Source organism: Sturnus vulgaris, chromosome 16, assembly GCF_052056855.1.
Source record: "Sturnus vulgaris isolate bStuVul1 chromosome 16, bStuVul1.hap1, whole genome shotgun sequence".
Classification (NCBI taxonomy): domain Eukaryota; kingdom Metazoa; phylum Chordata; class Aves; order Passeriformes; family Sturnidae; genus Sturnus; species Sturnus vulgaris.
Window position 1 is genome coordinate 15,577,637 of NC_142258.1, and position 15,436 is coordinate 15,593,072.

General features: G+C 53.8%; 1 protein-coding gene across 2 annotated transcripts in view; it reads left to right on the forward strand.

Annotated features, from left to right (window-relative positions):
- The first annotated feature begins 1,757 nt into the window (after positions 1-1,757).
- LOC106861690 (ankyrin repeat and fibronectin type-III domain-containing protein 1-like) overlaps positions 1,758-15,436 on the forward strand; it is a 169,614-nt gene continuing 155,935 nt past the window's right edge. For both annotated transcript variants that reach the window (XM_088174688.1, XM_088174689.1), the window contains exons 1-2: positions 1,758-1,845; positions 4,882-5,099. In XM_088174688.1, the coding sequence (XP_088030814.1) occupies positions 1,773-1,845; positions 4,882-5,099 (291 nt within the window). In that variant the 5' untranslated portion in view covers positions 1,758-1,772. The remainder of the gene's footprint in view (positions 1,846-4,881; positions 5,100-15,436) is intronic.

The window sequence follows — 15,436 nt, forward strand, 5'->3', positions numbered from 1 at the left end:
AGGTCCTTTCCAACCCAAAGCATTCTGTGTTTCTGTGATTTTGGAACAGCCTTGTGTGTGCTAGGGAGCTCCTTTGGGCTCAGCTGTGGATTCTGTGGAAGCAGGGGGCAAGGGACAGCCTTGGGGTGACCCTCAGCACAGGACACCCCACAACAGTGCTGGGCTCTGCTCCTTTTTATTGCATTTCTGGGATCCTTGGAGCATGGCCTGGGCCACTGTTGTCCCTGAGGGGTCACCTGAGGACCATCCCCTGGCTCTGGCTGGAGCAGGAGGGGGCCATGATGCTCCCATGCCCCTGCAGGCCTGGGCTGCCTCTGGGCTTTGGAAGGAGTTGCCAGCTTTGGAAAGAGGTGGCCATGCTGACACATGGATGTGTGTCCTGGTCACCCTTACAGATTTGGAGCCCCACTATCAAACTCGTTTGAGTTTTGACAGAGACATTTAATTTATGTTTCTGTATGTTCCATGACACCTTGGGGACCTCTGCAGTCCCTTCTGTGTGAGTTTGGTTTTCTGGAGTCTGGACCTTCCCTAGTATGTGTCCTAGTACATGTTTTCTACCTCAAATCCCTTTCTGATGTTGTGGATGATGTTTAATGGGGGTTTTACTGTCTCAAAGGAAATTTTTTTTGCTTCAGTCTTGAACCGTCTGTTTTTTTAATTTGGTTAATTCAGATTATCTGGGAGTTTTGAGGTGGGCTGAGGGCTTGGATTCTTATTGTGCTGATTGTGCCTTGCAGCTCAAGATGCAAATCCTAATTACAGTACCCGGCCAGGGGAGAAGGCTTCGCTGGCACAGCTTTGCTAACAGAGGGTGCAGTGTGGTGCTGAGTCAGGTGTGCCCAGGTGGGCAAGAGGCCAATGGCACCTTGTCTGTACCAGCCATGGTGTGGCCACAGGCCCAGGGCAATGACCATCCCCTGTGCTGGACACTGCTGAGGCACCTCCAGTCCTGGGGTCAGTTCTAGGGTCCTCACAACAAGAAGGACACTGAGGGGCTGGGGCATGTACAGGGAAGGGAATAGAGCTGGGGAAGGGGCTGGAGCACCAGGACAGGCTGAGAGAGCTGGGAAAGGGGCTCAGTCTGGAGAAAAGCAGGCTCAGGGGGAACCTTCTGGCTCTGCACAACTCCCTGACAGGAGGGGACAGCCGGGGGGGTTTGGGACTGGACAAGAGGAAACAGCCTCAAGTTGTGCAGTTAGGGGAGGGTTAGATTGGATCTTGGGGAAAATTTCTTCATGGGAAAGGTGTTAGGGTATTGGAACAATCTGCCCAGGGCAATCATGGAGTCACTATTCCTGGAAGTGTTGAAAACACCTGTGGATGTGGCACTTAGGGACATGGTTTAGTGCTGGGGTAATGGTTGCACTTACTCATCCTAGAGGGCTTTTTCAACCTGAACAATTCCACGATTCCATGGTTATATATATACTCAGCCAGGGGCTGCGTGTGTGTCACAGAGGGGTCCTGGCTTGAAGGATCCATCCCACCTCCTGAACAGCTCCTGCCCTGTGTTCTGTCCCTCCTGAAGCCCCTGCTCTGTGCCCTGTCCCCCTCCTGAGCTCCTGTCATGTGTCCTGTCCCCCTCCTGAATCCCCTGTTGTGTGTGCTGTCCCTCCTGAAGCCCTTGCCCTGTGCTCTGTCCCTGCAGGTCTCTGGACAGGAAGCTGCAGCGGCCGCTCCTGGGGAAGTCTCGGACTCTGCCCAGCATCCCGCAGTCTCCGGTGCTGAGCCGGCTGCCCCTGCTGGAGTCCGCAGCCTGCAGGGACGAGATGCCCGAGCAGAAGCCCTACAAGAAGCACTCGGCCCCTGAGCACCAGAAAGGCTGCACGGTCCCTTCTGCTGGTGAGTGCCAGGGCAAGCGCCCACCCCTCTGTGGCTACAGGATCCCAGCAAAGCCTTCTAGGCTTTGTGCTTCTCCAGGGGCACAAATCCTACTCCCGCCCACGTGGAGTTCATTCTGCTCTGAAGATAGTCCTTCTTGGTGAACCTTTGGGGTTTTTGCCCCTGGTTGAGTCTTTCTTTGAGCTTGATACGTGAACCTCTCCATCCTTCATATTATGCTGGTGAAAGAGAAGTGTTGGTTGTTGGAAGCCACCCGAGGTGGGGAGGTTATACTTGGAGCCTTCTGCCCAAGGGTGCTGGGGTGAGATCCACTGGGAAGTCTCCTTTGCCAATGCAACAGGTGCAGGTGCCTCTTTTCTATGTCACAAAACAGCTCTAGGGCACTTGTGGCTGGTGTCTACCAGGAGTGGTGGCGGGAACATCATCACTGTACTCTTCCCACAGCCCTAGCCTTGGAGATTTGCAAATGCTCCCAGCCTAGCACTGTGTGTTGGCCTTTGGGTCAGCCCTGAGGATTTTTATCATGTTCTACTCTCATGCTGATCCTGATGAAATACTAATATGGCTGGGCCAGCTGCTCTGAGCAAGTTTTTTGTCAAAGCTGCTGATGGCCAAAGTGTTTCAGTACTTTTGGTGCCAGCAGAACCATGCTGGGACTGTAAAAGTGATGGGAAAGGGGATTTTTAATGCTGAAACAAAGATAAGGCCTGGAAGCCAGGGCTAACAGTCCAGTGCTGAATAAAATCCTTATAAAACAGCTCCCTTCAAACAGCACCCTTGGATTTTTTTATTTTTATGGTTTTTTTTTAAATTATCCCTCTCACAGTTAGATCTCTGTGTTGCTCAGCAGAGCAGCTGTCCAAACCCTGGATTAATTTTGATGCTTTGCAGGCTGCATTTCATTTCCTGGTGCTACTAATTCTCCCAAAAGTTGTGCACAGAGCAGATCTTTGCACATCGCTGAGCCAGTTTGGTGAGGACCACCCCTTGGGCATGCCAGGGAGCAACTGCCTCTGGTCCCGCTCCAGGCCTGTGCTGGAGAGTGCAGCTCCTATAGATGAGAGACAAGACCAAAAGCAGCAAAAGCCTTGGGGAGGGAACTGGGATCAGTGAGAGCAGATGTGGCCCAGCTGCTCTGATTGAAACTCAACTCCTCATCTTTGGGTGAAGTGCCCCGCACAGAGGCGTGGGTACAGCGGGTGAATCCCTCCCCTCATTCAGCACAAGACCTTGGCCCTCCCTTGCTCAGGGCAGCAGAGCAGTGGGGGCTGTGTCTGGGTGAGCTGTGGGGCTGCGGGGGGACAGTCTCAAGGACACAGGGTGGCACAGGGCCATCTCAGGTGAGCACAGGGGCGGGTTCCTCCCTTGATGTGCGATTTCCCCGCGTGTCCCCTGTCTCCTGTGTCAGTGTTCCCTGCTGCGCTCCCAGAGCGATGCTAGCTCACAATGGCAGTCAGGATCTGCCTCCGATTGATGTGTTTGTGCATGGAATAATCACAGCTTTCAAACAGCAGTTCCTGTGTTGTATGAGGTGACATTTGGAGAGAAGCAGCAGCAGCTTATTAAATTGAAAGTAGGGGAAGAAAAATCTGCACGATGCTTGGAGTCCTGTGTTCCGGGTTGCCTCTTTCATGGAATGGTTTGGGTTTGGGTTGGAAGGGACCTTCAAGATAATCTTGTTCTACCCCCTGTCATGAGCAGACACCTCCCACTATCCCAGGCTGCTCCCAGTCCCATCCAGCCTGGCCTTGGGCACTTCCAGGGATCCAGGGGCAGCCACAGCTTCTCTGGGCACTTGTACCAGGGCCTGCCCACCCTCCCAGGGAACAATTCCTTCCTAAGGTCCAATCTAATCCTGCCCTTCTCGCAGTGTGTATAGGTGGTTCCCCCTCTTGTGACTTGTAGTCCGGCCTGTGTCTCATCATATTCCATGTAAACCCCATAGGCTTTCTGGGTAAACTGGACTGCACTGCTGAATTGGGGCTTAGGGTCATGATCTGCTTTAAACCCCAGAGGTGTTCTGCCCTGGTGTAGTGGGATCAGTTCATGCTCGAAGGGGCTGGGTTTTTCAGAAATGAGAGGCAAAGGATGTTGCTTTGGTAAGAGGCTGCAGGAAGGGGAGAGCCCCTGGAGGCAGTCCTGTGAGATGCCCTTTTGGGTTAATAATTGAGAAGAGGCTTTTATTGATTGTTTGTCATGGCTTGAGCAGTGATTTTGGCTGAGGGGAGGAGGCAGGGCAAGGTCTAGATATAGAGAGGAGACTGGCATCAAAAAGCAGGCGACAATCCGAGCCAAAGGGAAAAGAGTGCAACAGTGATATTCTGGAAACATCTCCCGTTGTTTTGTTGTTTTTCCCTTTTGTTGCAATGAAATGTGGCCAGTCCTGCCCTGGGATCACCAGCGCTGCATGGTGCCAGCTGTCCTCTGCCACTGCTGCCACTGTCACAGTGCTATTGAGGTTTGTCCCCAGGGCTCTCAGTCCTGCACTGCTGCATTCCGTTGCTGTGGCAAAGGGAGATCTGGCTTCTGTCCTTCATGGGGCTGTTGATTTGCTCCTGGCTGTGCCATAAAGGTGTTTTTTTTTTTTTTTTCAGGAGGAGATGGCAGTAAATCCTTTTGTAATTTTTAACACTTGTGATGCCTCATTTTTCCCATTCAAGGCCAGGTTGGACAGGGCTTGGAGCAGCCTGATGAAGTGGAAGGTGTCCCTGCCCACAGCAGGAAGTTGGAATGAGATGAGCTTCCTTCCAACAAAAAAAACCATTTCATGATTGTAACTATATTTGGCTGATTCCTGCTAGGAAGATGGTGGGGACTGTGGGTACCTGGGATGGGCAGCTTGGGTGCAGGGCCTGTTGCCTGGGATTTGTGGGAGGGACCTGCTCTCTGAGTAAGTTCCCAGCATTTGTACCCTATGGCTGTGGGATGGCCAGAGGGGGTCCAGGGATGCCCACTGAGCATCCCCAGAGCTGGCTCGAGGGGTAGGACGTATCTGGCTCATGCTCTGATGGGAAGGTCTCTCCTTCTCCTCGGCAGGGGAGGCTTGGCAGCTCGAGGATGACTGCTCGGAGCCCCCCAGGGCCCCCCAGCTGGGCACGGCAGTGGAGGACGCCCCGTTCAGCTACTTCCGCAGCCGCTCCTGCTACATGAGGAAGAGTCTGTCCGTGGACAACCACCTGGGCTCCCTGAGCTACGCCGTGCACCCGGCCGAGAGCAAGGCCGAGCGCGTCAGGACCAAGCTGCGGCGGCAGTTCGTGAGTATCGGCCTCTGGCCCCCCACGTTCACACGCACGGCTTCCCAAAAACACTGACATCTTGGAGAGCTATTTTTGTGCCCACCATGAGTAAAACAGCAGAAAGAGAGGCTGCTCCAGAGTGGTGGAGCAGATGGTGGTGGCAGCTCGACTTTGCCCAGCCCGTGACAGAGCTCGTTCTCTCGGGGGTTCTGTCCCCCCGGCTCCCGATGGGCCCTCACCGGCTCTGGGCAGCTGCTGCTCAGCTGGGTGAAGTGTGAGATGAGGGCCTGCACTCTGGGAACTGCTGTCCAAAGCACGGAACAAGGCTGAAAGTGGGAAATGAGTTTTCCTTCCTCAGCTTTGTGTCTCTGAGGAACTGCACCTTCCCAAAGGTTTGCGGGGGCCACCAGTGAGGGGCTGGGGCCAAGGAGCCAGCACCAAGTCCCTGGGGCAGCTCAGACCTTCCTGGCTCTTGGGAGCTCTGGGTAACAGGGTAGCAGGACAGCAGGGATGTGAGAGGGCTACACTGCAGCTGTGGGAGCCTCTGATGAATGTTTAATGGGCTCTGCCTCCTCTCCTTCCCAGAGACACCCAACTCCAGGGTTCAGATGTCCTTCCCCCCGCCTCGTTACCCGCTCGTGGTTGTAATGAGGGCTCAGGTGTCGTGGTGATGAGGAGCACTCGTGTTGATTATCAATGGCTGAGAGAGTCGGTACAATGAGAATGGAGCAGGGATGGGCTGAGGGAGCACAGCTCACCCTGCTCCAGGCTGGGCACACACATATCTGCTGGGACCCTGCAAGCACGGACTTTCTGTGCCCCGGGAGAAGGGCTGGTCCCTCTGGGCTCACATGCACTGGGAGTTTCTCCTGGTGTAGCTGAGCAGTGTGGCTCTGGGGCTTACCCTCCCTGCTTGCGCCTGCATTGTTGGATGTAGTTGGCACTTTTGTCCCAGGAGGGCAGCTCTGACCTTGCAGCGTCCTGGGGCAGCAGTGGGTGCTGTGGGTGAGTCTGTGGGAGCTGCTCACAGTCCCAGCACTGCCAGTGAACTTTCTCTGTGGGAGCTGCTGCCTCAGGCTCAGGAAGCACTTGAAACCTCAGGGATGGAGATCAGCACAAGCAGGATGGGGCACCTGATGAGTGGCTGAAAGATGTTGGAGATGTTTAAGATGAGGCGGCCCTGCTGTGGGGTAAGAAACTGTCTGCTTTTTCTGTCTGCCTGGATCTGTGGCTCCAAGCTGTACCCAGGACAGCAGGAGAGACAGGAGGATGCTGAGATGTTGGGGACCATTGTTTTTCAGGGATGTTTTTCCAGTATCTCTGTGGGACCTGTTCCCCACAGCCTCCGTGTATTAGTGGAGATGGGCAGAAAAGGTGTAGAAGCGCTTGTGTTTTAAGCACAGTGTCCTGGTACCTGCAGAGAACTGGGTTCTCCCCTTCCTGTGGAGCAGCCCCCTGTCCCTCCCTCCTCGGTGCCATGCCAGCACCTCTCTGTGCCGTCTGTGGCCAGTTTGATTTGGCCTTTGACTTACTCGGATTTTGGAGACCTTTAGCTTTCCTTGGTGTACCCACGGAGCTGACTGTCAAGGAACAGAGCAGGTTTTTTGTAGGATCTGGGGATGTTGCTAAATCATTTCTGGCTCATTCCAACGTAAAAGTTGTTTCTGTAAACTCAGCCATGGGCTCTGACCTTGTGAGACCTGCTGAGAAAAGCAGAATCATCCTACTTGGAAAGGGCTTGCAGAGAGCCCTCAGCAGAGGCAGAAAGTGTAGAGAAAGGTGTACTGGCATCACTTGGCTGAGGCTTGGGCCAGTACAGGACCAGCACTCCTGACACAGCCCCAGAGCTTGGTTTGTCAGTTTAAAGTATAGATCCTGCCAAGTTGGGGAAATGATTTCCAAGAACAGTTCTGGGCTCTGTGTCCTCCTAGGGCTGGGTTAGTTACTTTCCATCCTTCTTGGGGTGACTTTATGATGCTTGTATCTCCAATCGCCTGTTCTGTTGGTGTTGAATATTGAGTTCTGCAGCTTTACGACTGTTTCCAGGAGTGAAGGGGGAGAAAAGAGGTGCAGAGTTTGTTATCAGTTTGTTTCCCTGAACCAGCTGGGGGAGGGACTGCTTGAATCTGTTTCCTAGAGGGACTCTATTCAGAGATTTTCTCCCAAATTTGCCCTAAACCAGGACACCATCTTTTTGCTGGAGGTGTTTCAGCTTCCCCTGGGCGTGTGTTGTGCCCTGGCTCTGTGTGACACTGGCTCTGCCCAGCCCTGGCTGGGGGAGGAGTCGCTGCCAGGTGGGATCTGCTTTCCTCGTATATGGCACAGCACGTACAGGAGAGAGCACAATTTGCCGTATCACAGTGGCTCATCTTTTAGGAAGAAGCAGGATTCATTTTTCTGGGCTGTTGCACTTCCCCAACCTGTAATGTTGATTTCTGGTTTTCTGTTTCCGTGCTGACAGTCTGAGCCACCTTTGCTGTGTGATGCAGCTGCTTGGCTTGGTTTTAAAATTCCCCCAAACCAGAATTTTGGGAATTGCTGAAAGAGGGGAGAGGCTCCTCAGGCTTTGGGTGGACCCGTCCCATGGCAGGGTGGATGGTGGCAGGGCAGAGCTGTTGCCCACGTGCATCCAGTGCTGTGTGGCCACCTCCCATCCATGTGATCAGGTGCTGCTTAAGAAAGGTTTAGTGCTGATCATGGGCACCTGAGCTTGTCCAAGGGAGAAATTGCTATAATTTATGTGAGAACACTGGAGTCTGGCTTCCCTGCTCCCCGTGCTCTGATGTGCTGGATGCTGCCAGGGCTGCTGAAGCATCTTTCAGTGCAGGGGGAGCACCTGCAAATCCTGTCTGGCCCCACTGTCCTGGAGCAGCTGCTCTTCCTGTGCCTGCCAGAGGCCAGCACACCTGCCTTCCTCCCAGAGCAGTGGGGAGGGTGGGATTTCTCCAGCCATGTCGCTGGTGGCAGGTGTCTGCAGTCCCACTTTGCTGTGTGATGGATCTGCACGTACAGATTACTGGAATTTGCATAATTTGAATTTTAAATGAATTCCAATTTTTGTGATTGTCAGAACGAGTTTTCTTTCTAATAAGCTTTTCCTTTTAACTCCTCCAAGGCCTGTAGTGCTGTCAGCATTCCTGCCTTGGAGGCAGAGAAGCAGCTGATTGCTTTTGACATCTGTCTCTCACTCGGATCCCCTGCCTTGTCCCAGTCACTCCAGCTGTGACAGAGACAGCGACCATGGCCAGGCTGGGACTGTGCTCTGTGACCTTGGGCATGTTGTTTGGGGCTATTTGGTGATGGCCAAGGGACTGTTTTGGTTTTGTGCCCAGCTGGCTCCTGAGATAGGCAGCAGGAGTAGGGATGGGACCTTCTGCAGTGTCTCTTGCTGGGGAGGAGAAGTGAGACATGGCTGAGTTACAGACTGTGCTGATCTTGTCTTCACTGGAAAACCGGTCATTAAAGGCAGAGTTAACCCTGTTAAACTCAGTATTAACCTTATGGAGCATTAAAAGAGGTCACCAGGACTGAGTCTCTGTGGTGGCTGCTGGGAGAGTCAGTGCAGATTGCAGCAGGGCTCTGAGAGAGTGATGCTCTTCCCTTTTCCCTATGGGAATTTCAAGTTCTCTGTGTCTAGGCCAGTTGTTCTGGCATTGCCCACTCATTTGGTGATGTTGTGGCACATATCCTGCTGCCTCTGAAGAGGAGGAGCCAGCAGTGCCTGGGGACCCACATGCTGACCCAGCTTGCTTTGAGGTCCCTACCCTGAGCCCTCTGCAGCTCTGAAATGATGTGCTGCTCTCTGAGCATCGTGGAGGAGTCACCTGGTTTGTGCAGTGGAGGTAGAGGAGAGCAGCCCTTGGCATTGCCATGGTATCCTTGGTGCTGCCCCAGATGCCCTGGCACTTCTGCTCACTGTAGTTCCTGCAAGTTTCAAGTAGATGACTCAAGGTTGTGTTGCTTTCCTGCCTCTGCACTAATTAATTTTACTCTGTGCTCTCATGCACTAATTAATTTTTTAATTATTATTATTTGTGTATGGTATTTTTCCAGGCAGTGATTCTGATATGAAATGTCTGTGCCCTGCAGGAAGCACTTAGACTCTGCTTGTCTTGGGAGTTCTACAGATGAGTTGAGCAGAGGAAATCCCTGCCTGACAAAGTGATGATGACAGAGACAAGGTGAATTGAGATAGCAGAGCCTGGGAAGGGGGGCAGTGAGGGGAAGAACTCACTATGTGGCAGAGACCTGGTCACGCCTGGAGCTCACTGACAGCACCTGGACTGGCACCAGCTGACAGGTACCTGTCCAGATTTTCCTATTCCAATGATAAACCCAGAAATGCCTCCTGTCCCTGATGGTCACTGCAGTGATGCTGGGGGGTGCAGAAGCTGCCTCACCCCAGAGCAGCACCAGTCCAAGGGATGTAATTATCCTGGTCTGGGTTTTGGGTGCCAGGTGAGCTGGAGACAAGGTAGGACCTTGGTAGAAGCCATCTGTTTGTCATCCCAGTGGTTTGGTCTTGTTCCTAATTGTGTAGGGACCTCCCCAGCTTGGCTGGGTGCAGCCTGTTGTCTCCTGTGTGCAGCCTGCTGGAGGCTCTGGTGTGATGCTTATGGTGACAGCAAGGTCATTCTCACCCTGCCATAATGCCTCTGGTGCCAGTGAAATCCCACTCTCTCCTTGCTGTACTTTATTGGGCTCTCTTTCGACACTGCTATGAACCATGCACTCTCATACATGATTTCAGAAAGGATCAGCAAGCAGACAGAGGATTCCTGGCTGTGTCTGTAGGTCATTGTGATAAAAATAAAGAAATACATAAAAATAGAATCACAGGGTAGTTTGGTTTGGAAGGCGCCCTAAAAGTTATCTCGTCCTAACCACTGCCATGACAGGGACACCTTTCACTATCCCAGGTTGCTCCAAGCCCCATCCATGCTGGCCTTGAGCACTTCCAGGGGTGGGGCAGCCACAGCTTCTCTGGGTTGGAGAAATGACCTTGTGAGAGGCAGGTCAGCTGTGCTTGGTGAGGAGGTGGAGCAGAGCGATGAGAGTCATCCTTGAGCTCCACACGGCTGCCTCAGCTCCCAGAGCAGAGTGGCAGTGACTACCTGAGGGAGGTAATTGCAAAGGCAGGTGATGTTTGAGCTCAGTGTATCACTCCTGTGCCCAGCCCCTCCTCCTCACATTGCTCACTTGCCGACTGTTGTTCACCGAGTGCTTAACAGAAAAACCCAAACCTGGTAAATGACGTGTTTGGAGCCAGAGAGCGACTCATTCCCTGGAGAGCAGTCCCTGGGAGCTGGGAAGAGGCTCCCTGTGAATCACCCCACTTTGCAAATTAGTGTGGGAGTGAACAGGCACAGCAAAGCTCGAAACCGAAGCGTACCCTGCTCATTTCTCTGGTGAACGTGGTTTTATTTACAACAGCAGCTTGTGACGTCCCAGCTGGCACTTCGTGGTGCCTGTAGTAAAGCAGGGATGGCTCCAGAAGAGCACAGTGTGCTGTGGGACTGTTCTCAGCATTCCCACACAAAGGGAGGTGTCTCCTGGGGGAGGAATTAGGAAGGGGAGGAGCAGTTTGTGGGGAATGCTGCAGGCCGTGCTGCTAGAGAGGGGGTTTTGTTGGGGCTGGGGACAGTGTGAGACATCCCACTTTGTCAAAGCCAGGCTGGGAGCAGGCACCTGTGACAGTCTGTGTGAGCTGGGCTGGGTGAGGCCTCTCCTGTTTGCTGTGAGAAAGGTGAGCATAGTGCTGGGAAGGTTGAGGACACAGGAATCTAAAATTAACACACAGAAGATGTGGGATCCTGAGCTTGAAACTGGAGGGGGTTTGTTCTAAGGACCAGACTTTGGGTTTGATTTCAATGCTGCTGTTGCAGGGTGGGTGCTAGTGAGACTGACATGTCACTTTACAAGAAAATATGCAGGCTGGCTTTGGTCCTAACCGAGGCCTTTCCAAATAACTTACGCAAACTCCCACGAGATAACCTCTGGATTCAAAATGTAACAACCACAGTGAGAAACCAGCAGGCTCCCTCTGCTGGCTTTGCTCTGGGGAGGAGAGCCTGGATCCACCTGCCGAGGGCTGGCAGTGCTGGGGTGCATGGGGCATCCTACAGGCTGGCAGAGACAAAAGCAGCAGCTTCAACGAGCCCCTGTGCGACATCCCACACCCAGCTCGGGGCAATCCCAAGCACAGATCGGGCAGGGAATGGATCAAGGGAAGTCCTGAGTAGGACTTACAGGTGCTGGTAGATGGAGGCTTGGACCTCCCCCAGCTGTGTGCACCCAGAACCCTCCAAGCGTGGGCTGAGCCCCCAGCGTGGGCAGCAGGAGGGGGGATTCTGCCCCCCTCAGGTGAGACCCCACCTGCAGAGCTGCCTCCAGCCCTGGGGCCAACAGCGCAAAGATGTGGAGCTGCTGGAGAGAGTCCAGGGGAGGCCGTGGAGATGCTTCAAGGTCTGGAGCCCCTCTGCTCTGGAGCCAGGCTGGGAGAGCTGGGGGTGCTCACCTGGAGAGGAGAAGGCTTCAGGGACACCTCAGAGCCCCTTGCAGGGCCTAAAGGGGCTCCAGGAGAGCTGGAGAGGGACTGGGGACAAGGGATGGAGGGACAGGACACAGGGAATGGCTTCCCACTGCCAGAGGGCAGGGATGGATGGGACATTGGGAAGGAATTGTTCCCTGGGAGGGTGGGCAGGCCCTGGCACAGGGTGCCCAGAGAAGCTGTGACTGTCCCTGGATCACTGGCAGTGTCCAAGGCCAGGTTGGACATTGGGGCTGGGAGCACCCTGGGCTAGTGAGAGGTGTCCCTGCCCATGGCAGGGGGTGGAATGGGATGAGTTTTAACAGGCCTTCCAATCCAACCCATTCTATGATTCTATGAAGTTTTCAGCCTCTGATGTGTTACCATTTTATATTTCTGCACAAGGAACATCAACTGCTTGGCGAGCAGCGGGGCTGAGAAGGAGGAGAGCAGAGTTGTTTGCCAACTTCCAATTTTACTCTGCTTCTACAAGCGAGACTCACCAAAAATGTGTACCGTGTCCTTTGGTATGTGAAGTTTGTGTGAAAAAAGAAAATAACCACAGTGATTTAAAATAAGTGAGACACTCTTTTGTGAGCTGGAGTATTCCTCTTCCATGGCAGGACTGGAGTCTTACATGAAAGGCAAAAGATTTTTTGGGCTGGAGCTGCAGCCCCGTCTGGGCTCTTGGCAGTGCAGTGTGGGCTGGGGATGCTTTGGGCTGCAGCCAGCAATGATCCAGCTGTGTGGAAAACCAAAAGCATTTGGCTCCATCCTCTGAGCATGAGGGCTTGTGCTGGCATGACCCAGATCAGTGTCTGGTTGGTGTGAGGGGGTGCTTGACCTCTCCATCTGCCTTTGGCTGGTTGTACCCTCCCAACAGCTGGCTGAGGTGGTGACAATAGCCACATGTTTGCTGCCCAGGCCCTTTCTGGCCTTGACATCCAGCAAGAGAGGTCCTGGCTACTGGAGCTGTTCTTGTTAATCCCAAAGTGCCTGGATGCAGCCAGGTCACTGCTCTGATCAGATGTACTAAATCCCATCATCTGCTGCCCATGGGGCCTCTTAGTCCACCTGCAGTCCTTCCTTTTGTTTCCTCAGAGAAATGTTCCTCTGCTTTTCCTCTCAAGCCCATTGCAGAAAGGAAATCTGGCTGTTGTAGTGTGTCCTCTTACAACACAGACACAGTCTGCAGCTCTTTGGGTCCTCTTGGTGTGAGGGAACCAGGTACCACAAACCAGGTTTGTGAGCAAGTAGTGCAATCCCCATATGCCTTTCCTATGCAATTGGAGTGTGCTAGGGAAGAAAGTGCTTTGACAGCCTGAGGTTTAAATCCTTCAGAGCTCTTTCCCCACAAACATATTCCTGCAGAGAGGTGCTTGTGCCTGAATGAGCCCTTTGGGATACGGCTGTGGCTTCATAGAGACTCAAGTGGACTCAGCTGCAGGACTGAAAGCACTGGAGTGCAGTGGCTGTGTGGAAGTGATGCTTTGTGTGTACCAGGTGCCATGAGCAGCTCCGGGTGCAGCCTGCCTGGGATGCGCTGGATAAATCTCCAGGGATTTAAGGCAGATTTTCCATGAGGTCTGAGCTGCTGGGGAGCGCTGGGCAGTAGCAGTGGCAGTGAGCTGCAGTAGTTGATGTGGGCTGCAGTAGCAGTGGCAGTGAGCTGCAGTAGTTGATGTGTGCTGCAGTAGCAGCGGCAGTGTGCTGCAGTAGTTGATGTGGGCTGCAGTAGCAGTGGCAGTGAGCTGCAGTCGTTGATGTGTGCTGCAGTAGTTGATGTGGGCTGCAGTAGCAGTGGCAGTGAGCTGCAGTCGTTGATGTGTGCTGCAGTAGCAGCGGCAGTGTGCTGCAGTAGTTGATGTGGGCTGCAGTAGCAGTGGCAGTGAGCTGCAGTCGTTGATGTGTGCTGCAGTAGCAGCGGCAGTGTGCTGCAGTAGTTGATGTGGGCTGCAGTAGCAGTGGCAGTGAGCTGCAGTCGTTGATGTGTGCTGCAGTAGCAGCGGCAGTGAGCTGCAGTAGTTGATGTGGGCTGCAGTAGTTGATGTGGGCTGCAGTAGCAGTGGCAGTGAGCTGTAGTAGCTGATGTGAACTGCAGTACCTGTTGTGAGCTGCAGTAGCAGCGGCAGTGGGCTGCAGTAGCTGATGTGAGAGATGCAGTACCAGCTCTGTGCTGCAAGAGGTCTCTACAGCACCGCGCTTCACACACCCAGCCCGCAGCTGCTGCTCCCCCACTGCTCCAGCTTTCCTTACTTCCTCTGGCTCAAGTGCTAGCTTTTACCTGCCTCTGCTCTCGCTACAGAGGTCTGAGTTCTCAGACTCTGAATCATGGGATTCCATGGGATGGGTTTGAGTTAGGATGGACCTTAACGCTCATCCCAGTCTGCCCCCTGCCATGGGCAAGGACACTTTCCACTAGCCCAGGGTGATCCAAGCCCCATCCAGTCTGGCCCTGGATATTCCCAGGGGTCCAGGGGCAGCCACAGCTGCTCTGGGCACTCTGTGCCAGGGCCTCCCCACCCTCACAGCCAAGAATGTCTTCCCAAAATCCCATCTATCCCTGCCCTCTGGCAGTGGGCAGCCATTCCCTCTGTCCTGTCACTCCAAGTCCTTATCCAAAGCCCTGTCCAGCTCTCGTGTACCTCACAATTTCCTCATTCCTTATGTCTGGGAGTCTCTGGGAACCTCCCAAAGCTCCCCCCAGCACAGTGGGTCACTGTGGCAGCACTCAGTGGTCACATCTGACTGTCCATCATTAGTGAGCACTGTTAGGGCTCTGTGCTGTCCCTGCACGTGGAGCCGAGGCTCAGCTCTTTGCTGCTGCCCACTCTCCAGAATGGCCTGTGACTGGGGTGAGTGGTAGGACATGACACTGGTGCTCCCAGAATGTGCTTGTCTTGCTGCAGGTCCCAGCACTTCATGCAAGGTTTGCTGCAGGCTGGGTATTGCTGATCTCAGCTGGGGCAGGAGGGACTTTGAGGGGATGTTGTTACGACCAGAACTCGACGTGAACATATCTCCTGTGGCACACAGCTAGCCTTAGCTGCCCTCTTGCCCTGCAGCTCCCGTGGGGCTCGCAGTGACAGAGCCAACATTCAGTAGTCCCCTGGCAGTGGGATGTGGCAGGACAGTGCCACCTTGCTCCATGGGACACTGGCATGTACAAGGCAGAGCTGACTGTCCCAGTGGAGTTTCCATGTGTCTCCTTTCCCCCTTTGTTGCACAGTGCCCACCCTGGCACAGAGGAACCTGTGGGCACCATGAGTTTGGGCACAGGCTGGAGCTGATTCAGCTTCTTGGGGAAGGCTGACAGTGAAAGGTCTGGTAGGGAATGGGGCTGGAGAGAGCTCTCTGCCATCCCAGGGTCCCTGGCAGGGCCCCCACAGCTTCTCTCCCTCTCCAAGAGGCTTGTGGGGACGCCTGCCACTTCCCGAGGAGCACAGCTCAGGAACGAGCTGGCAGCGATCTCAAAGGGACCTGAAGGTTGGAGATTAAGTGGAGCATTTCCTGTGGGAACAGGCTGATGTCTGGGGTCAGGTGTCACCCTGCTTTGAGTGCAGCAGCAGCCTTGGTGCAGTTGGGAAAGATGGAAAAAGAAAGGATCCTGAAACCTAAGAGCTACTTTGGTTCTGGTTTTACTCCAAGAATAGAAACAAAGACGATGGATTTGCATCACCAGGAGCAACTTGAGGAGGGAGGAGGAAGTGATGGGACCTCACTAGTGACAGGAATGTGCTGGCAAGTGGAGAGCCCTGGTGACAGGGAGGCGGTTTGACCTGGGGGTTCCTATTAGCATTTTGTTCATCTCATTTGTGTTTTATTT